Source organism: Neophocaena asiaeorientalis, unplaced genomic scaffold (assembly GCF_003031525.2).
Source record: "Neophocaena asiaeorientalis asiaeorientalis breed wild unplaced genomic scaffold, Neophocaena_asiaeorientalis_V1.1 scaffold177, whole genome shotgun sequence".
Lineage (NCBI taxonomy): Eukaryota > Metazoa > Chordata > Mammalia > Artiodactyla > Phocoenidae > Neophocaena > Neophocaena asiaeorientalis.
Window position 1 is genome coordinate 22,976,964 of NW_020172779.1, and position 20,973 is coordinate 22,997,936.

The 20,973-nt window shown below is 64.1% G+C and overlaps 3 protein-coding genes across 4 annotated transcripts in view; 2 read left to right on the plus strand and 1 right to left on the minus strand.

Annotated features, from left to right (window-relative positions):
- Positions 1-7,718, plus strand: part of SPATC1 (spermatogenesis and centriole associated 1) — a 17,725-nt gene extending 10,007 nt beyond the window's left edge. The window contains exon 5 of the mRNA XM_024741116.1: positions 6,873-7,718. Within this exon, the coding sequence (XP_024596884.1) occupies positions 6,873-7,202 (330 nt within the window). The 3' untranslated portion in view covers positions 7,203-7,718. The remainder of the gene's footprint in view (positions 1-6,872) is intronic.
- Positions 7,719-8,674: 956 nt separating this feature from the next.
- On the plus strand, positions 8,675-11,379 carry LOC112397014 (uncharacterized). Its single transcript, XM_024741029.1, has 6 exons — positions 8,675-8,864; positions 9,230-9,396; positions 10,201-10,351; positions 10,631-10,772; positions 10,994-11,054; positions 11,133-11,379. Exons 1-6 carry the CDS (start codon positions 8,675-8,677, stop codon positions 11,343-11,345), a joined length of 924 nt encoding a protein of 307 aa, XP_024596797.1. The 3' UTR covers positions 11,346-11,379.
- An 86-nt stretch (positions 11,380-11,465) lies between these two features.
- OPLAH (5-oxoprolinase, ATP-hydrolysing) lies at positions 11,466-20,860 on the minus strand. Of its 2 annotated transcripts, none has more exons than XM_024741067.1 (26): positions 20,388-20,860; positions 20,121-20,312; positions 19,518-19,617; positions 19,314-19,437; positions 19,033-19,228; positions 18,786-18,951; positions 18,540-18,678; positions 18,379-18,446; positions 17,986-18,251; positions 17,777-17,889; positions 17,515-17,685; positions 17,229-17,366; positions 16,999-17,137; positions 16,765-16,877; positions 16,427-16,578; positions 15,754-15,914; positions 15,574-15,675; positions 15,328-15,502; positions 13,512-13,696; positions 13,250-13,387; positions 13,021-13,155; positions 12,710-12,859; positions 12,425-12,582; positions 12,172-12,332; positions 11,920-12,017; positions 11,466-11,677 (listed from the first exon to the last, which is right to left on the minus strand). In XM_024741067.1, exons 1-26 carry the CDS (start codon positions 20,736-20,738, stop codon positions 11,531-11,533), a joined length of 4,038 nt encoding a protein of 1,345 aa, XP_024596835.1. In that variant the 5' UTR covers positions 20,739-20,860; the 3' UTR covers positions 11,466-11,530. The 2 variants fall into 2 exon arrangements, with proteins under 2 accessions (XP_024596835.1, XP_024596834.1); XM_024741066.1 differs by having other exon boundaries at positions 13,241-13,387; positions 20,388-20,859.
- Positions 20,861-20,973: the final 113 nt, after the last annotated feature.

Sequence of the window (20,973 nt, forward strand, 5' to 3'; positions counted from 1 at the left end):
AAGTAGCCCTCGGTGCTCCCGGCCCCTACCTCTCTGGCCGTCCTTATCCGTGGATGGACTGTGGCTCTGGGTCTGTGAGTGGGCAGGAATCGCGTTCAGCTACAGTGGGCTCACCCGTGTCCCGGTTTGAGCTTGCCTTCTTTTGTTAAGGTGTCCGTTGGTTAGGTTTGTAATTTTAATGAGACCGAAATAATCCACGTTTTTTATCCACCTTTTCCTTTTTCTTTCTTCTTTTTTTTTTGGCCGTGCCACGTGGCATGCAGAATCTTAGTTTCCCGACCAGGGATGGAACCCGCGTCCCCTGCAGTGGAAGCGCAGAGTCTTAACCACTGGACCGCCAGGGAAGTCCCACGTTTTCCTTTATTGTTTGTACTCTTCGAGTCCCATTTAAGGCTGGAGCTGCCAGCCCCGCCTCGGTCCCCTCTCCCAGTCCCACGAGTGTGGGCTCCAGGTTTGCAGGTCTGGCCCTGCCCAGGTGACAGTGTCCTAATCCTGGGAGGCCAAGGGAGCCTGGGCATCTCTTCTTCCAGATCGTCGTAGCTCCTCTTGGCCCTTCGCTCTTCAATATGAATTTTAGGATCAGTCTGGCAAGTTCCAAGAAAAATCTAGTTCTAGTTTTTCATTGGTTTATAGGTTGAACTGGGGAAGTTTCCCATCTTTGCCATGTTGGCTATCCCTGTGTTGCTTGTGTCAGCGGGGCCGACTTTGGCCGTGTTGGGTTTGACGACCCTTGACTCCTGTCCTGGACCACGGCCACCACTGCTGTGCCATGAGTGCAGCCTGGCAGCGGCTGTTTAAAAATTGGCAGATGACGCGGGAGAAGCACAGTATTTATGTCTCTAAAATGCTGCATCTGACATCTAGCTGGCGAAGACTACACTTAATCACAAGTGAAAGTCTAGTTGCCCACATAGAAGTCAGACATCAAACTGCGGAGAGAGGTTTCTGGTTGTTTGAAACTGCTGTTTATACGGAGGATAAGGTAGACCCTCCAGGAGGGTGTGTGCTGTGCGGGTCCTCCCCTTCCACGCCGCTCTCCACCTTGCCTGCGAGTTACCGCTTATGCCGGAGAATTTAAGTCCCGGCACTGAATGGCAACTCTTTAGAGAAGAGGCAAGAAAAGGAAGCAGAACGTACGTAAGGCAATTTTTTTGGTATTTAAGGAAGTCGAGGAGCTTGGTGCCCCTGAGCCTGCGCTTCAGCCTCCACCTTGGCGGCCTCTGGGTGCGCAGCACTCACCGGGTCATTCTGCCCGTCGGCCGCCGTCACCGATTCCATGGCCTCCGGCCCCATGCACCTTCCATCCAGCAATGACCAGAGCTGCCGGGACCATACACTTGCTGCCCTTGTCCCCAGGAAGCTGCTGCACTGCAGCCCACCCGCACGGAAGCTGTCTTCAGGATAGCCCCTGGCTGGCCTTCTGTAGGGCCCTCTGCAGGTTGACTGAGGTCTGGTCCCACCTGAGGATCATAAAGATGCTTCCTGGTCTCAAGCCATCCTGCCTACTTGGCTGGATCATTCGTTGATTCCCACCTGCATTTAATTCCACTTTGCCCAGGCTTTTACTTCCCTTCATCAAGACATCTTGTTTATTTCTCTGCACATTGAACTCCAATGTTGGCGGTTGCTAGAACCCCTAAATTCTACCTAGATTCACCAAACCAGGTGAAACCTGGTGTCGGCCAACTGGGGTCCTTTGCTTCCCGAATGCCGTAGAGCTTTAACGCTGAAAACTGTAATGGAACCCGATATTCAATAAGGACTCGTTGACTTTTTTCACAGAACGTGGCTATCTACTTTTGTGTAAGTTCGCAGACAGTTATGCTGTCTTTTAAGCTCAACTGAAAGTTATCCCAGTGCTCACTACTGTCAGTTCTTCTACCCAAACACAAAGATCTGCTCCACGGGAGAGGCTCTGTCTCTCTTCCTTTCTGCGCCCTTGTCCTAGGAGACCCTGAGTCCAGCTGCATCAGTGTGAGGGTGACTGAGGGTGGTACCTCAGTCCTGCCCGTGGTCCCCCCCGGATGCTCTCTAGGCCAACGCATTGGCCTGCTCAGAACATTTTTGATTTCTGTGTACTGATTTGTTATTTAGCTACCTTGTCAAACCCCCTCGCTAGTTTTGATAGTCTGTATATCATTTGGGCTTTCCTCTGTAGACAATCATATCATATAGCACTTAAAAAATTTTTTTTTGTTTTGGCCACGCTGGGTCTTAGTTGCGGCATGCGGGATCTTTTAGTTGCGGCATGTGGACTTCTTAGTTGCGGCATGTGGACTTCTTAGTTGCAGCGTTCGAACTCAGTTGCGGCATGCCTGTGGGATCTAGTTCCCCGGCCAGGGATCGAACCCGGGCCCCCTGCATTGGGAGCTCAGAGTCTTACCCGCTGGACCACCAGGGAAGTCCCATACAGCATGTTTTAAAAGCAGATCATAAGGCAACCTCATCTTGTCTCTGACGTGATTACAAACACACACTTCTAGTCTTCCAGTTAAGTGCGATGTGTGTTCCAGGCTTTTTGCCAGATCTTCTTTCGACAAATCAGTCAGAATCCTTGGTTGCACATAACAGAATCCACACTAGCTGATATAAGCAGAAAGGGGTTTATTATAAATGTTTAGGTGTTCAGACAGGCTCCAGGAAGGACACCAAATTGGGCTTGCCTGCTACACAGCCAGTAAAAATGCCAGAACGGCAAGGGAGTGAACACGCCATCGTTGTCGCTGCCCCGGGAACAGCACGCACACACCTAGTCGGAGGCCTGCTGTTTGGTACAGCCGCCCCGAAGAACCAGTGCCACAGCCAGTGCACTCTCCAGAGAACCCAGTCCCCTGCCTGTCTCCTCCAGGAGACGAGGTCCACGCGCCTGTGCTTGCTGGGCGGAAACCCAGGTCAGAGGGGTACCTGAGCCACAGGGGAGCCTGGAATAGGTGATGTTTAGCGTCCAGCCTCTTAGAGTTCAGGAAGGTGCTAGAATGCACTAGCACAGAAGCCAGGTGAGCCGCATTCAGCGTCTGCCTCACCAGGTGAAGAAGTTCCCTCTTCCTCCGTTGTTCAGAGTGCTTGGTTTTTTCTTACTCGTGAACAAATACTGAACGTTTTAGAATGTTGTTTCTCTCTCTCACTGAGATGACCACACAGTTTTCTTCCCCCTCCCTTTTCTGTTAACATACTGATACACATGAGAAGACACTCCGCTCATAAACCACACTTCATCCCTGGTGTTTTATAGACGCCCTGGGAGGCTCTGTTTGCTGTTTATGAGTTCTGCAGCTTCGCTACATTTTTAGAGATCGTGCCAAGTTTCTGTGACAGGAATACATGGCTTAATAAGCCAGAGGTTTATCTCTCCACAGGGCTGTGGGGCCCTGTTGACCAGCCCCTCGCACACGTCAGGGTCCCCGCGTCCTGGGACTCGGCCTGGGGGGTGGTGCTCGACGTCCCAGGCTCCACCCCTTGGCTCGGACTCAGTGACATCAGGTCCCCCTGCAGGATGGTGGGACACGCGGTGGTCTCAGCTGGGCATTTCCTTACCTAAAAGAAGGGGGAGGCGCTGCCCCGTTCGGTGGAGGGTGTGGACTCTGCCCGTCCTCTCTATTGACCCTTCAGGGTGTTTCCTCCCTTCTCCTTCCGTTAGCTTTGCTTTCCTTTCCTTTCTTGGGTTGAGCTCTTAAATCATTTTATTTACATCTCTTTTGTTTTTAAATAACTACATTTAGGACAAGGAAGTTCCTTCTGGTCAGGGAGCTATTCAAAATACTCAACGGCCAGTACAAGGGGAACACCAGCCAGAGTGGATCCTGTTCTAGCACCCAGGCAGAGCGGGAGGCTTCTGCTGTTTAAGGCTGGTTGGGGAAAGCGACGGTCTCCCGGCAGCCCCGGCTATGTCCGCCAAGGCTCCAGCCTGACTCTGGTGGCACTCTGGCTGCAGCCCTGCAGGCTAGAGGGGTGCCGTGTGGCTGCTCAGGTCTGACTATCTCACGAACTGCCTTGCATTTCCTCTCTAAGCCCTGAGTCCGTCGGGACCACCATCTGAGGGGCGTCTGGCTGCCCGTGAGCGTTGGCTCCTAACACGCCTGCCCTGTGTGTGGAGAATGAGGGCCGCGCCACGCTGGTTCTCTGGTGTTTGCTGCCATTTCCCCTTTCACTGAGCGCATGGTCGGTGCCGTGTGTGGTCCAGGACGGAAAGATTGTGTGATGAGCACGTGTGCTGGGTCTCGCAGGTGTGAGTCTATGTGCCTCCCCGCGCCCCCGCCCCCCACATATCCCCTCCAGCATCAGGCCCTGCGGCTTCGCCCTGTAAAGATTCTTCCCATCCACTCTGATTTTCTCCACGTCCACCTCCACATCTACATTCTCTCCTCCACTCCTACCCCGTGGTCCAAACTGCTGTCACCTTAACTGGTCCACAGCTAGCTCGCTGCTCCACCTGTTCAGGCCTGGCTAGCGTCAAGCGTTCAGAATATGCCCAGCGGGCGCCAGACACAGTCTCTGCCCTCGGGGAGCTCACTATCTCCCTCCGAGGGCTTCAGTCAACAAGAAAAGCCGTCAGGAGCTCTGCCTCTCGGACCTCTCTCCACCCAGACCCGGGCTCACCGGGGCCAACTTCACCGCCCTGGGCGCCCCTCCTTCTCTACTCCTACGCCTGTAGACGTGACCCCCGTGCAGCAGAGCTGACTGGCCCGGGTGCTGTGCTCCACGCCCCCAGAGATGTTTCCTGTGTCCCCACAGCAGCGCTGTCAGGCGGTGCAGTGTTTCCTGCAGTCCCAGCAGGGAACGCGAGGCTCACACTCAGCGTGGTGGCGGCCGTCGGACCCGACCCTCCCCGGGGGCCCTGCTCTGCACCCGGCGTCCTGGCACCTTCCGTGCCACACATGCTGCTCCTCAGCCTGGAAGTTTCTTCCCTCCGTTGTCCTTGTCCTTCAGGCCTCGCTTCAGCGACCTCTCCCTCCAGGACCCCATCCCCAGTGGCAGCGCTCACAGTACCATCCCTCTACTGGGCCGTGTCCTCACTGTAAACTCTGAGGGCCTTTTGCTCACACCTGAACTGGGAGGGCTCGGAGATCTGCAGAGTGAGGATGGATGGACAGAACCCTTCACCCCCTCTCGCCAGCTTCCGTCCATCCCCTGCCCGTGGTCAGCACGCTCTCTTACAACCACAAAGCCCACCAGGCGACTCTGAGCCTTTAGGACAGGGCACTCCGCTCAGGCCTGCAGCTTCTCAGGGGAAGCCTGAGGGGACTGGGGGCGGGGACCCACACCCACTGCCCCCGTGCTGTTGCCGTGCTTGTCCTACTCTTCCCCACCCACTCCCCCTTGTCGCCCTCCGCTCTCAAGGGGTCACTTCCTAGGGGCAGCCCTGGCCTCGTCTCTCAGCGTAAATGTGCCCCCGTCGGACTCCTGCTCGTGTCTTAAGCTCCGTGTGCCCAGCCTGGCACACAGCAGGAGCCCAGCCACGGCCAGGGGTGAGCAGGTGACGGCTCTCGATGCCCTGCAGGGGCCGAGGCTGAACGCTATCCACCGGCTTGCTCCCCGGTCGCCCCGGTGTGAGCAGCTGCAGGTCCGCTGCTCACCCACAGATGCCGGCTGAGCTCCTGCCGTCTGTCCCACCGGGGCCTGGAAACAGGCAAATGCAAGGAGATTCAGGCGCCCAGGTCAGGAAGCCAGGCCCGTCCTAGTGTCCCCAGGCAGCAGAGGTGCGAGCCTAGGGCTCTGGGGGCATCAGCCTGGTGCTCTGCTCACGTGACCATCCAGGGAGCGGACAGGGAGGCCTTCCTGGAGAAGGCGGTGCCTGAGCAGACTCCCGGCATGCCTAGCAGGTTGGGAGCCAGCCTGGTGGACGCCTGGGGACCTGCGGGAAGAGGGTGAGCAGGGCCAGGTCCGGTCCTTGCCGGTCTGCCCCGGCCCTGGAAGTTGGAGCAGTGGAAAGTGCAGGGGGGCTCTAGCGGGGAAAGACCCTGTCCCGCTACATACACTTCAGACCTTCGTTTTGCAGGCCTGGGGGCAGCGGTACCAGTGACAGATACCTAATTTGCAGGACCCAGTGCACACAAAAACACAGGGCTCCTTGTTCAAAATTATGAAGAACTTCAAATGGCTACAGCAGAAGAGAGCTGAGGCCCCAGAGGGCAGTGGAGGGAGGGACGGGGCAGGGGGGTGACGCTGCGGGACGCAGCTCAGCCCGGCAGGGCGGTCACAGGTGATGAAGACGGAGGCAAAGAACCCGGTTGCTGGCAGACCCCGGGTCCAGGCGCTAGGAGCCAGCACCCGGTGGCAGCAGACCCCGGGTCCAGGCGCTGGGAACGGCACCCGGTGGCAGCAGACCCCCAGCGCTGGGACTCAGGGCCCTGGCTCTGGGCCTGGGGTCATCGGTGCAGCATGAGGGGTGGGAAGGGACGCCCGCAGTGGGGTGTGCAGGCCGCGGGGTGCTGAGGAGGCAGCCTGGGGTGCTGGGACGGGGGGCCCGGAGGAAAGGCTGAGAGGAAGCGGGGCAGGACCCAGGAGGCGGTGGTGTCTCCCGGGTCGGGCAACCCTGGGGGCTTTGGGAGGCCCCCTCGTCTTTCATCACCCCCAGCCATGCTCTCTGTCCCCAGCTCCTGTGGCCCCCACTCAGTCCGAATCCCTGGCGGTGGATGGAGCAGGTGATGGGGCCTCTGGGACCTCTCTGCTCAGGTTCAGCCCACAGGGCTCCCCTCGCCCTAGAGCCCACAGGCGTCTCTCTCAGGGCCTCCAGGACACCCCCCTCGAGGACACTCCGTCGGATCGGGATCCTCCCACAACCGTACCCCCTGGCCTCCGTCGCCCTTCACCTGCCCGCCTGCTTATGTGCTGCGGTGGGGCCAGAGGGTCCCTGACGGCTGCTGTCCCCTCAGGCCTCCCTGAACCCCAGTGACCACAAGCTGGACGAGGAGCTGTGCCAGACGCTCACACAGCGCTACACAAGCATCATGAACCGGCTGCAGAGCCTGGGCTACAACGGGCGGGTGCACCCGGCACTGACCGAGCAGCTGGTGAACGCCTATGGCATCCTGCGGGAGCGGCCCGAGCTGGCCACGTCCGAGGGCGTCTCCTACACTGTGGATTTCCTGCAGCGCGTGCTGGTGGAGACCGTGCACCCCAGCATGCTCGCCGATGCGCTGCTGCTGCTCTCCTGCCTCAGCCAGCTGGCGCACGACGACGGCAAGCCCATGTTCATCTGGTGATGCTGGCTCGCTGTGGCCCGCACCTGGGTGCACAGCCATTAAAGCTCGCCTCAGACGCTGGCCTCTGGGCCTGTGCTGGTACTCCTGGCTGGTGCTGCCTCCTCTGGGGGGCTCGCCGGCGCCGCCTCCCCAGCTCCCCTTCAGTCCTGCCTGCCCTGTAGGTTCATGCCCCTTCCGGGGCCCCTGGGGAGAGCCCCAAGACCAAAGCTCAGCAGCTGTCTTACCAAGGGGGATGTTCCAAAGGCCCCAAAGCTGGCCTGGCAGTGGGAGCACAGGAGCCCCTGAGACCTGGAGGGGGAAGAGCAGGAAGCAGGAAGGAGCCCAGCTGGCAGGCAAGGGTCGTGGGTGTGCCAGCAGGCCTGGTGACGGGCATGGAACTGAGGCCTGGGCACAGAGCAGGAGGCAGAGGCGACGTCAAGAGAAGGATGTGGGCGTGGGAGCGCCTCCCTCTGCACGAGGTAGCAACAAGTACTTCTGGAACCTCACTGAGGGCAGGAGGACGTTGAAGGGAGGGGAGCCAGGAGGAACCCGGGCACCGCGCAGCCCAGGGAGACGGGGTCCCTGCCAAAGGCCCCGCGGGAAGGGACCGGACTGGGAGAGTCAGAGCCGGCAAGGGCAGATCCCACCTACTGCAGGGGCAGAGCTGAGGTGCACAGGCCGATGGAAAGCCGAACAGAGCAGGGGAGAGCAGGAGTGGGGATGGGGTGGGGTGGGATTCCCGGAGGTGACCTATATACTCGGAGCAGGAAGGGCTCATGGAGAGTGCGGGATGCAGAGGGGTGCAGGCCAGGATGCTTGTCCCTTCAGGACGTGCGTGAGGAGAGGAGAGCAGTGTGGGACAGAGCAGAGGGCCTGCCTGAAGAAGGGGAGGAGCTGGTGGGGATGCGGACCCCAGCCGAGGAGGCTCTGGAAGCACTGCTGCCTGCCAGCCTGAGGATCGCAAGCGAACAGACGAGCCCCTGGGTCTGGGTTCAAGCAGGGGAATCTCGTCAGCAACCAGCGAGGGGTGCGGAGGAGAGGGGTGTAGCGCGTGCTGGGGTGCTCTGGCCCCAGAGCTCCGTCTTCTTGCTCCCCTCACTGCCGGGCTGCTACTTCAGGAGATGAAGCCAGACCCCTGGGAAAGGCAGGGAAGGCCTCTGTGTATAGGTATGTCAGAGAGCTACACATACAGACCTTCTAGCTCTGCCTGCTGAGAAGGCTTAGCAATAGGACAAACCCACAGCAACGAGCACACCCAGCACCAGATCTTGATTTGTAAAAGGTATCGGGGATTTCTGGAAAATTGGGGGCTGCGGGGGAGAGCAGAAGCCCCTTCTCCTCCATGTCTGTAGGTGTGAAGGGCAGCCCTGGCCCAAACTTCAGGGCAATTTAAGAGACAACCTTAAGAGCTCTAGGAACTGGTTCACAGCTCGAATTAGGAAGGTGGAGGGCAGGGCAGCGCCTGAGCAAGCGGGAGGCGTTTCGGTCCTGGGATGGCAGCAGAGCGGGTGCAAGAGGCTTCGTGGATGCGGAGCTGGCTTCCACCTGGCTCGCGTGCCCCGGCGGCCCGGCCTGCTGCGCGGGGCCGAACCAACAGCCCTTCCCCCAGATTGGAAGCTTCTTGGGGGAGGGTCACAGAGCCGCCTCCACTGTGGGCGGTGCCCGGCGCTGAGCCGGTGGCTGGTGAGGCCTCTCCAAGTCCGCCCCTTCCTCGGACTTAGGGGAAGCAGGTCGGGGTGGGGAAGATCCCGCAGTCTGGGCAGCGGGAGCGCCGGGGCCATTACGCTCTGACTCGCGGGAGGAGGGAGAGGGGGATGCAGCGCGCATCGCGCTCCACTCCCTGTCGCTGCGCCGGCCCGCATTAAAAAGTGTCGCGCTCCACTTGGTGTGGGCTGCACCCAGAAGTCGCTCCCATCGGGCGGGTCTGGGGGTTCTCCCTTCGGCTTTCAGGGGAGGGCGGGGCGAGAAGGATCTGGGGCGGGACCAGGGTCTCTTTCGCTTTCCCTTTTGTTCTCCAACCGCCGCCGTGGTTCCGTGCGGGTGAGAAGACGGGCGGCTTCCCCGGTGGCTCCGCCTGTGCCCATACCCCCAGGCTCGCGGGGGCTCAGCGCCTTGCCGCCTCCGCGCACAAGTTGTGCCACGTGGCCTTGACCCCTGTGACTCCCCTGCAGCTCCCGGGCACGCACGAACGAGTCGACTCGCACGCTGGAAGCCAGTGAGTCGTCGGAGAGACTTGCTACCAAGAGCCCTGCGCGCCACGCCATGCCCGCCCGACTGGCCCCCGACGCCCTGCGCCCTACGGCCCTCCCCCTGCCCGCACCCTGTGCTGCACGCTCTCTCCGGCCTGGCCCGCGCGCTACGTTTCTCGGCCTGCTGGGCCCTGGACCAGCTGCTGGGCTGCTGGGCGCCGGCCGCACGCCCGAGCGACCAGATCTGGCTGAGCGCCGGAGCGGCTCTGCCGCTGCCGCTGCTTGTCGGCCTGCCTGTGGCACTGCCGGACCTGCTGCTGCAAGCCTGGCGCCGTCCCTTCTGCTACCAGCCCCCTCCGCAGTGCTGGGCGCCCCCCACGCCCTGGCGCCCCCCCAATTGAGCCCGCGCGCAGCTTCGGCGTCTTCGGCGTCAACCTGTGCCTGCTCCCCGACGGGTTGGCGCACAACCAGAGGCGGGCCGAGACCGTGGGCGCCGTGCTGCTTGCCGGCCTGCGGCATTCGCCCTATGGGGCTACCGGCTGCAGTTGGTCAGTGCAGGGGTGCCGTGCCAGCGAGGCTGGACTTCATGTGCCTGCAGGACGTGTTCCATCTTCGCGCAGAGCGACGCCTGCTGAGCCGCCTGGCACCCAATCTGGGCCCGGTGTCGTACGACGTGGCACATTCGTCCTGCAGCCCGGGCTACACCTGAAGCTGCTGGGCAGCGGGCTGCTGCTGGCCTCGCGCTACCCGCTGCTACGCGCAGATTTCCAGTCCTTCCTCACGCACGTCGCGAGGATGCGCTGGCCTCCAAGGGACTACTTTCTGCACAGGTGCCCGCCCACCGGCCGCGGCGCTCCGGAACCCGGAAGGGGGCGGGGCATGGGGTCGAACGCGCGAAGGTCCCCAAGCGCAGCTGGGCATCCCGGACGGGCGCCGCATCGTGGGCTTTCCTGCACTGCACGCATTTGCACTCGCCGAGGGGTGAGCCCGACTGGCTGCTCGTAGGCTCGTGGGCGGGCCGCCCCCCCCCCTCACTCTGCGCGGAGCCCCAATCCTTGTCTGCACCTCCCCTCCCCCCACCGTTTATTCACTGCCCCAGGCGCCGCCAGTCCCTTCGAGTGCTGGTGGGCTCACAGATCGGGACCGGGCGGGGCGGGGGAAGGCGCGGGCGCAGCTGGGTGTCCAGGAGGCAGAATGGCACCTCGGACTGAGCCTTCCTTCCCTCCCCGTCCCTCCGCTCCAACCCACCCCGCCCCGCAGAGGACGGGCTCCTGCGCCGCACACAGCTGACGCTGTTGCTGGACTGGGCCGAGCTGTCCGAGGTTGAGAGCCGCCAAAGTGACGAGGCCGTGGCCTTCAGTGTGCGCCTGGGTGACCTAAACTTCGACAACTGCGCGCTTACGTGAGAAGAGGCTGCAGCGGGGCGGGCGGGCGGCCCCGCCCACCGAGCGCCGGCCTCTCCGCAGACCAGGCGCGGGAGCAGCGGCACCAGCTGCTCAGCCGCTTCCGGGACCGCCGCCGGCCGGGGACGCGCCGCGGTTGGGGGCGGACGGACCTAGGGCGGGCTCGCGGGCCAGGCTCCCACTGATACCGCCCTTCCCCGCCCTCCTCCGCCCTCCCCAGGAACGCGGCTGAGATCCTGCCGTCTCCGCCACTCCGTGGCCTGCTCCGCGGAGATGCTGAGGTGAGTGGCCACCTGGGGGCCAGGCAACGCCCGGAAGGAGGGCTGCCCTGACCTTGGTGACACTGCCACCCTCCTCAGGGCCTTGGAGCAGGAGGAAGGGCGCCGCCACTCCCTGGCAGGCCCTCCCTGAGCACTGGCGGGCCGGCGCCTGGACTGCGTCACCTACCGAGGAGGACCCGGAGGCGTTCTGAGCCCAGTATGCGCCAGAGCCCAGAGCTCAGGGTGCTGGGCCTGCTGGCGCTGGGGCGACCCCTCAACCTGACTCCTGCCCCCAAGAGGTGGAACGGGTGACATTCAGCACCGCCCTGGCGGGGCTTACGGACCACCTGGCTGTGGGACTTGCAAGCCCTCCTAAGGCAGGTACGGAGGAGACAGGTGCCAGCACGGGTGGAAAGACAGGGACGCAGAACGTGAGCCTGGCCAGCCGCCACTGGAACAGGACGACTTCAGGGATCTTTATTGTGCGGGGCCCTCCCTCACACAGTCTCCTGGGCCCTGCGGTACTCATAGACGCTGCCCCGCTCAGGGAAGGCTAGGGGCTGCAGGAGCGACGCCGGCAGAGGGGCGGGGTCCTCTGGGTCCCCATAGCCCCCGCCGCCTGGTGTGTGGAGACAGAACACATCCTGTGGGGCAGAGGAGAGGTTCAGCGTGGGGATGGGCTCTGCCTGTCTCCTGCCACCATCCCATCCCCGGCGGGGCAGTGCGGCCACAGCAGCCAGCTGGGACCCCAGAGTCTGCAGCCCCCATCCTTCAGGAGCCAAATTAAACTCCGTCTCTAGTTATCTGTGCAACTCCATTCACTCTGTGGGATGAGGGCAGCTGGGGGTGGGGGCGGGGATGGGCCTGGCCAGGCCGCAATCCTTACCCCGGGGGACACAAGCACCGAGGTCTTCCCACCCAGATTCACTATCCGGCCGTCCTTCCGGATCAGTAGGTTTAGGCCACGGGTTCCGGGCTCACCCCCTGCAAGAAGAGGCAAGGTGGGGGTGGCCCAGGAGGCAAGGAAGTGAGAGACGTGGGGAGTTGCTGGGGGAATAGGGGGGTAGATGGGACAGGAGGTGGGTGGGGGACTGAGGGCCGTGATGGGCTGGGGGGAGAGGGGAAGGGAGCCACTTACCCATAAGGCCGTAAGGCTGGAAGGCGCGGCGCTCGGTCAGCACTGACAGTAGCGCCTCCTCACGAAAAAGCAGCTCGCGGATAACACCGTCGCCGCCCCGGAAGCGGCCGCGCCCCCCAGACCCCAGTCTCAGTTCAAAGCGGCGCAGGATAACTGGGTACCTGCGCGGGGCCAGGGTCTCAGCCCAGCCCGCCCCGCCCCCGCTCCAGCCCAGGCCCGGCTCCTCAGCCCCACCCCTTCCTGCACGGCTCACCTGCTCTCCAGGATCTCGGGGTCGGTGATCCGTGTGTTGGTCATGTGGCTGTGCACACCGCTGCGCCCATGCCAGCCGGGGCCCGCGCCCGCGCCGCCCGCCACCGTCTCGTAGTAGCCCATGTGGGTGTTGCCCAAGGTCACGTTGTTCATGCAGCCCTGGCAGGGGCAAGTGGCCGCTGCACTGGCTGGGGGTGCGTCCCCTCTCGGCCAGTCGCAGCCTGCAGCCCTCCCCCCTCCCCCCGCCCCCAGCAGCCCCAGAGCTGTGCCCACCTGCCCACCACACCTGGGAAGCAGCGCAGGCCCCGAAGGCCCCCAGGATGACGTCCACCACCCGCTGCGACGTAAGCACGTTGCCGCCCACCACCGCCGCCTCTGGGGATGGGTCCAGGATGGAGCCCTTAGGGATCACAACACGCACCGGTGCCAGGCAGCCCTGTGGGGAGAGGGGCCGGTGCTCACGAAGAGTTGGGAGGTACACCACACACATCCCTAGGATCAGTCCGACCTTGGGCTGACCTAGCCCCAGGCTCCCTCAGGGCGACATGGGGCTTGGGGTTGACCTGCTGTCCGTGTGCACAGCACACCCTTGCACACCTGGTTGAGTGGGATGTCGCGGCCGACCAGACAGCGAAGGCAGTAGATGAGCGCAGACAGCGTGATGGCCCGAGGCGCGTTGAGGTTGCCGAACACCTCGGGCCCCGTGCCGCTGAAATCAAACACCGCGCTACCCTGCCCGCCAGAGAGGAGGGGAGAAGTCAGCAGCCGGGTGGCCACGGCCCTGATGCCTGGGGAGGTCCGTCCTCCCAAGACTGACCTCACTCACGTTGATCTGCACTCGGAGTCGGATGGGAGAACCGTCGTCCATGTGGTCCTCTGCAGACACCTCCAGGGGCAGGCCCCGGGCCTGCCGGGAGGTTCCAAAGGCCCGAAGCATGTCTCGCACAGCTAGCTCAGCGTTCGCCTGGTGGAGAGTATGTTCAGTAACGGCCGCGCCACCTTCCAGGTGGGCCAGGTGCCCCCCACCTCCGTCCACCTGCCTGGGGCAGGCACAGAGCTGCTGGCTTGCTCCTTCCCCCCCAGCCCACCTGAATGTGGCCCATGTAGGCCTGCACCACATCCAGGCCGTACTGCCCAATGAGCTCGCCCACCAGCTGGATGCCCTTCTGGTTGGCTGCCACCTGGGCACGCAGATCTGACAGGTTGTCGTGCAGGTTCCGTGTTCCGCTGCAGCCTGGAATCTTGCCTGGTGCCCGCAGGGCTTCAGTTACCGCTGAATGGATGGGATCGCCACTGAGCCACTCAAAGTCCCAGGGCCACCTGGTGCCCTGCTCCACCTGCTGTACTTCTCTGCTGGGGCACTTGCAGGGACCACATGTTGGCCCATCACTGGCTCCCCACTACCCTGCTGGCTCTTCCAGGTCCCTGAAAATCCCCAGCTTCCCTCCATCAGCTACTGAACCTTCTTCCCACACCACAATGCCCCAGGGCACCCTAGGATGGGACAAGCAGCTTTGACCGTGAGCATGATCTCACGTGGGCTGGAGGTACCCGGGGCAGGGGGCGGGGCAGGGGGAAGGTTCCCTCAGCAAACTCTCCTCCCTCCTTCGTTTCTCCTGCCCTACCTCCCCACCACCTGGCCCACACGCTCCAGCCTTTTCTGGGCTCCCCTCCCCTCTCCCAGCAGGAAAAACCACTTCCCTTAACCCTCCCACACTCACACTGCCCTCAGCCCTGGGGCCCCGAACTCACCGCCACAGCCAGTCGTTTTGAAAGAGCGCCAGCATGGCTGCCTGTGCGCCCCGCCACCGCCCCCAAAAGATCTGGACAAGGCGTCCACCTCGGGCAGCAGTACAGGTTCTGGCCCTGTGGACCACTCCCTGCTTCGGGAAAGCTCCCCTCCTGAGTCTGCATCAGGGTCCTCCCAGGCTCCCTGGCCACTGGGTCCTCTGCCAGACATGCCTGCACAGGTCCCTCGGTGACCCCTACCCTCTGCCCCCACCCCATACTGACCAAGGGAGCAGCCAGGCCTCAGTCACTCTGTTCGTGTTCTCAGCACCCACAGCTGCCCGTGGCTCTGTTACCCCACCTTCCACCCTGCCCACATCACCTGTTCTCACTCTGGGATGCCCCCAGGGCTCTCACACCAGCTGTCCCTGACCCCCAGATCCCATTGCAGTTTCTGTCCCACCTTCCTGGCAACTGCAGTGCCAGGACCTCCATCCTACAGCTGTCCAAACTTGATTCCCTCCCCGCTGCCCAAATCCCACCACTTAGCAACCCTGACCTCCAAAACACCCTCACCGTTGCTTCCCAGCTTGAGGCTCAGCATCTTCCAGGGCGAGAGCAGCTGCCCCCACCCCACGCCCCCTGCCTGGCCTGCAGGAGCCTCCATGCACCCTGCACATAGGCGGGGGACTTGCCTGGTGCACAGGCAGCTCAGGCCCAGCTGAAGCCCTTCACAACTGCCCAGTGACTGACCCAGGCCCAGGAAAGCTCTCCGAGAGCCTGCAGCCCCTGGCCGCTGGTGCTGCCGTGTCTCTGCAGTCCCCAGACCCAGTGCAAACCCAGTGCAAATCATAAACGCCACCAGCAGCCGCCCACCTTAAAAGAGGCTCCTTCCGCTCCTGCGCCCAATCCCTTGGGTGTCCTGGCCAGCTCCCCACCCCCAAACCTTCCAGGCCTCCTTGGACCCAGGCAGAACTCAGCTCAGCTCGTCTGATCACCTCTGAGAGGCGATCTGCAACCACCCTGGGGGGTCACCGACCAGCTCCCTCAGCCTGGAGGCCGGCCTAGGCCAGGGGGGAGGGGGGGCAGTGGGGGCTGCATCCCCGTGTCCAGCCCAGCCTGGCTGCAGGAAGCGGCCAGGTGTTTCAGCCCCACCCCAGACCCGTTCCCACTCACCCTCCTCCTGGAAGACACCCGCCTGGACGAGTCTGAAGGACAGAAAGACGGCGCCCTCCTGCTGCAGGGTGGTGGAGTGGGGGGGCATGGAGCCCGGTGTGATGCCCCCAATGTCCGCGTGGTGCCCACGGCTGGCCACGTAGAACACAGGCCGCGTCTGACCCGGCCAAAACACCTAGGGGTGAGGGCAACAGTCAGGGGCGCCGGCGGCCCTACCACCCAAGGTACCTGGGCAGCGACCCTCACCGGTGTGATGACGGTCAGGTCTGGCAGGTGGCTGCCCCCCGCGCAGGGGTGGTTGCTCAGTAGCACGTCGCCGGGATGGAGGTCAGCCCCCAAGTGCTGGATCTGAAGCCAGGAGACGGGTGCAGAGTGGGGAGGGGGCCTGCGCAAGGGGCGGGGGGCAGGGAGAGGGGCCCGCCGAACCTGGAACTGCACCGTCTCCTGCATGGCACCCAGGTGCACAGGGATGTGAGGGGCGTTGGAGACCAACCCCCCGTCGGGTCCAAAGAGGGCGCAGGAGAAGTCCAGGCGCTCCTTGATGTTGGTGGAGATGGCCGTGCGCTGCAGGATGCGGCCCATCTGCTCTGGGGACACAGAGTGACCAGATGCCCGCTGGCCCCACCCCATCCACAGCGCATTCCCGGGGTACGGAGAGGCAGGGCCCACCGCCTTCAAGGCCTCTGAGTCCCGGACCCAGGACCCGAAGCGGGCGATGCTCCACCCAGACACTGCGAGGCCATGGCCGAGCCACATCTTACTCATGAAGAACACCCCCTTGCTCCCCACTGCCCGGCGCCCCCACCAACCCTACGCCCTGCTTCGTACGTTAAGAAACTGGTGCTGAGGCACAGAGCCTGGGTTCACTGTGCAGAGCCCAGATCGCGTGGTGCCGGGAGGAGAAAAGCACCCACCCTGCCCAGGGCCTGCAGTGCAAGCGGGGCTGTGCCATCCCAGGGCCAGGGCCACACTGCCTGCACCACCGCAGGACGGCTTCCGCTTCCGCCCCTTCCCCCGGCTCACACTTTCTCTCCCCACACCCCTGCCTGGCGCGCCGCAGGGAGCAGGGCGGGGGAGCAGGATGGTGGAAGCCACTCACCAGCAATGCTCATGAAGCGATGGGAGAAGATGGACAGGTGGATGGGGTCGAGCTGGGCACCCACCGTGCCGGGGGCCTCAGCCCCCACGGAGATGCGGATGTCCCCAGTCTCAGTCACCTCCGCCTGGCAGGCTGGCTCCACCAGGATGGTACTGCGGGCAGGGCAGCAAAGGGGCTGCAGGAGCCAGGCCACACACCCCTTCCAAGCAGGGACCCCACGTGCCCAGGCCCAGAAGCAGCCCAACCAGGAAGGGACCCGAGAGCCCTTCAGACTCCTGCAGCCTGGGCCCCACGGGTCACCCTAGCCCCGGCAGCCGTGGCCCTGGCCCTCAGCCCACCTGTTGCTGTCAATGAGGAGGCAGGGCCCCTGCAGCTTGTGCCCGGCGCCCAGCTCGCCCAACAGGTACACGGGAGTCTCCTGGTAGCCCCCCTCGAAGTAGCAACGGGTCGTCTGAGGAGGGTGTCAGGTGAGCGAAGTTCCTAGGGCCGGTGCCCTCCCTGCGTCTCCCCCTCCACACCTGTCCCCGTGTCCCAGTGGGTGTGGGTGGACGGGCACAGGCAGGGCCACCAACCTTGTCTACCGGGGGAGGCCCACTCTGGGCTTTCGGGACGTACTCGAGGCGAAGGCCACTGCGGCCAGTGCCCCTCACCCGCACGTCGTCCACCACCACTGGCCGCTCAGGGATGATGAAGCCAAACTCCCTCATGTACCTGCACACCCGGAGGTCGCGGAGAGCCATCAGGGCGGGCAGCCAGGCCAGCGGACGCCAGCCAGGGCTCCCAAGACGCGGAGCTCACATACCTCTCGACGAAGCCTGCCCCAAAGTCGCCGGCTCGGGGTGAGTGGGCAGTGGCCGGGTGCTGGTGGGCGGACACCATCAGGGCGCAGTCCGTGCCCTGGTAGCGCAGGTGCAGGAAGCTCTCGGTGCTGATCTGAGCCCTGCAACGGCGACAGGCAGGGCACTCGCACTGGGTACCCTTGAGGACACCTAGGCCACCCCTCCCTGACTGCCGCCGAAGAGGCCCCAAGTGAAGCGGCTCGGATGCGGCAGGCCCTCCACCTGGCCCGGCAGCCCCCGGAGCCCCACCTGGGGAAGCCCTGGGCCCGCAAGGCATCCACGCACTGCTCCTCCAGGCGGCTCAGCCTCTGGTCCAGCTGCACAAAGGTCTCGGGAGCATAGGGCAGGGAGCAGGGCTCCTGTGCCTCGTGTACCACGTCTGCCAGGGCCAGGCCCAGTGCTGACAGCAGCCCGCTATGCCTAGGGGGACAGGGACCGCACAGCGAAAGGGTGGGGTGCCTCCCAAAGTGGCCCCCCGGCCCCAGGACACACGCACCACACCCAGACACACCTGTGAATGTGCACGGTGTCCATGCCCAGGGCCCGGGCGATGGCGCAAGCATGCTGCCCACCAGCTCCCCCAAAGCAAGCCAGCACGTGGGCCGAGGGGTCGTGGCCTCGTGCCTGGGGAGCCAGAAGGGGATCAGTGGCCTACCCTGCCCCACCCGGCCCTCCCCCATCCTGTCCCCCACCCCTGGGTGAGGGGAGAGGCGGCTGTACCTGCGTGAGCGCACGGATGGGCCGGCACATGGCCTCGTTGGCCACACGCACAAACCCCATGGCCACCTCCTCCAGGCTCAGTGGGGAGGCCGGACAAGGCCCGTTGGTCAGGAAGCTGTTGACCTCAGTGGCCACAGCCTCCAGGGCCTTTCGGGACGCCTCCGGGGACAGTGGCTGGTCCTCTCCCGGCCCAAAAATGCGGGGGAAGGAGGCAGGCAGCAGGCGACCCAGGACCAGATTAGCATCCGTCACGGTCACGGGGCCTCCTGGGAGGTGTGCACGGTGTGGGGCTGGAGGTGAGCGCCGGGAGCGGGCAGTGGGGGTGGGGCTGGAGGGGTCGCTGGGCCGGGGCCGTGTGGGAAGGGGACTGGCAGAGCACATGCCAGCTCTTACCTTTGCGGTAGCAGGCGGGGCCAGGGTGGGCTCCTGCAGACTCTGGCCCCACCACGAAGAGGCCTGACCTTTGGAGAGGGGAATTGGAGGTGGAGGTGGGCTGGGAGGCAGGGCTGGGAGGCAGGGCTGGGGGTCCCGCCCAGGTGCGGGACGGGGCTGACCTGAAGAAGAGGCGGGAGCCCCCACCAGCTGCCACAGTGTTGATGTCCAGCTGGGGGGCCTGGAGGGTGACACCAGCTGTGCTGGCCTCGAAGACGTGTTCAAATTCGCCAGCATAGCGGCTCACGTCGGTAGACGTGCCTGGTGGGAGACGGGGTGGTAAGGGGTCATCCCACAGACCTGGATGCCTGACATTGCCCAGCCCGGCATCTGAGGCTCCCCCGGACCCCACCCTCAGGCCCTCATACCTCCCATGTCAAAGCCGATGACAGGATGGCCACCCTCCACCCGGTAGGTGGTGGCTGCGTAACCAACCACGCCCCCAGCAGGGCCCGAGAGCACAGCGCGGGAGCCACTGAAGGAGTCCATGGGCGCCAGGCCACCATCGGAGCGCATGAACAGCACCTGCACGTCCTGTGGGCAGGCAGGTGGGCAGTGAGGGGCAGGGCGGCGCAGGGCGGGGGTGGCCAGGGGCGGGCCGGCGGGGGGCCTCACCTTGAGCTGACCCTGGAAGCCACAGCGGAAGCCCTGCACGTAGCGCTGGATGGTGGGTGTGAGGTAGGCGTCAGCGCAGGCAGTGTGCCCCCGGGGCACGATACGCACCATGGGCATGGCCTCCGAGGACAGTGACACGTGTGTGAAGCCCAGCTCGTGGGCCAGGGCGCCCACCTGCTGCTCGTGCTGGGCCCACCTACGATGGCGTCCGAGTGCCGCTGAGCTGCCTGCCCACCCGCTGGCCCACCTGCCGCCCGCACCCCCAGCCAGCCCACACTCACGTGTATGAGTGCATGAGCACCACGGCCAGGCTGCGGATGCCTCGAGACAGGAGCCCCTCCAGCTTCCCTCGCAGGCCCCCCAGGTCCACAGGCTGCTGCACCTCCAGCAGGTCCCCTGTGCGGCCTGCAGGGAAGCCCACCGCTGCCCCGTCAAAGGCCCATCTGGGCCTGCTGCCCTGCGCCCCGACACTCGGGCATCCGTACCTTTCACGGGCATCCCAGCACCTGGCTCCCCTCGATACAGCACCACACGCTCGTCCACTTCCAGCACCTCCTCATACAGCATCTCGGGCATGGGCACGGCCTGAGGGCAGGCAGAGGCTCAGAGGAGTCCCAGGCCTGAGGGTCCCTGCTGGGGCCCTGCACGGGTGGGGCAATGCAGGTGAGCAGATGTGTCCCAACAGGCCAGTCCACAGGCCCAGGAGACACAGTGAGACAGGGTGACACAGTCAGAGCGGGTGGCCCCAGGAAGGCCCACCCGGGGGGCGGCTCTCTGCCCCCAGGCCTCTGAGTGCAGCCAACTGCCCCACCCCCACAAAGGCAGCTCCTTCCCAGAGCCCAACCGTGGGGGTGAGGATCAGGGTCCAAGACTGGGCGGAGCGGCAGACAGGCATAGGACAACACGTGACCAGTCAGGGCTAGGGGGACGCAGCGTCCCACTACGAGTGCCCGGAACCTCCTCTCTATCAGCTGGTGGCCTTGGGCTGGCACTGACCCTTCCAAGGACCGCCCTCCCTGAGGGGCCACGGCACTCCAGGGAAAACGTGCGCTGCAGAGCTGGCCACCTGCTGGCGTGGATGAACTCACCAGGTCAAAGAGGTCTTCACGGGCCTGGGTGCCCACATGCAGCAGGTCTCGGAAGCCGCGAGTCACCAGCAGTGCCACCCGCTCCCCGCGCCGTTCCAGCAGCGCGTTGGTAGCTACCGTGGTGCCCATGCGGATGCTGGCGATGCGACTGGTATCCAGCGGCCGGTCCCGCGGCAACAGCATGCCCCCCTCCTGGGAACCACGTGGTCAGCCATCAGGCCTCTGGCCCCAAGGTCCCTCCCCACCCCACCACTCTGCCCTGGCCACCTGCTCCAGGATGCGGCGGATGCCCTCGGTGGGGGCATCCACATAGTTGGCGGGGTCTTCTGAGAGCAGCTTTAAGACCCTCACGTGCCCCCCTGGGCACTGGGCAAAGACATCTGTGAAGGTGCCTCCGCGGTCAATGGCAAAGTGGAAGCGCCCCTCCGGGCTGCCCATGGTGGTGGGGCTGGAGTCCAGCAGCGACTCTTCAGCCGGCAGTCCTGGGAGCACTGGACAGAGGCAGTGGGTCAGCAGGGAGGCCTGGGGGGCATCCTGGGATGGGGAGAAGACAGGGGTTCCACGCCCATGAGGGGCCCTGGGTGGAGCCAGAGCTGGGCAAGTCCTGCAGGGCCTCATGACCCCCACTCCCCAGTTCCAGTGCGCAGGGTTGCAAGGGACCCCAGGGCCTGGAGCAGGCCTTGCAAAGGAGGAGGCGCGGCGGGAGCCCTCGGGCTGGGGTTTCTGGGCCCTTAAGCACGAAGAGGCACGTGGGTTGGGGGCTGGTGAGAAAAGGCCCACTTCCCAAAGGCTCGACCTTGGAGCAGAGGCCGAGCGGGACACGGGGACGGGGCGGAGCCTGCGCAGGCCACGG

Bases quoted from the DNA above. Each gene is read 5' to 3' on its own strand.
- LOC112397014 (XM_024741029.1), top strand. From the start codon at position 8,675: ATGGCAGCAGAGCGGGTGCAAGAGGCTTCGTGGATGCGGAGCTGGCTT. The intron at 8,865-9,229 runs GTGAGGCCTCTC...GCGGGTGAGAAG, and splicing joins CGGCGCTGAGCCGGTGGCTG to ACGGGCGGCTTCCCCGGTGG. The intron at 10,773-10,993 runs GTGAGAAGAGGC...CGCCCTCCCCAG, and splicing joins TTCGACAACTGCGCGCTTAC to GAACGCGGCTGAGATCCTGC.
- OPLAH (XM_024741066.1), bottom strand. From the start codon at position 20,738: ATGAGGCCCTGCAGGACTTGCCCAGCTCTGGCTCCACCCAGGGCCCCT. The intron at 19,438-19,517 runs GTACGGATGCCC...GCTTCCCTGCAG, and splicing joins TGCTGGGATGCCCGTGAAAG to GCCGCACAGGGGACCTGCTG. The intron at 18,447-18,539 runs GTCAGCCCCGTC...CCCTCTCCAAAG, and splicing joins GGCTCCCGCCTCTTCTTCAG to GTCAGGCCTCTTCGTGGTGG.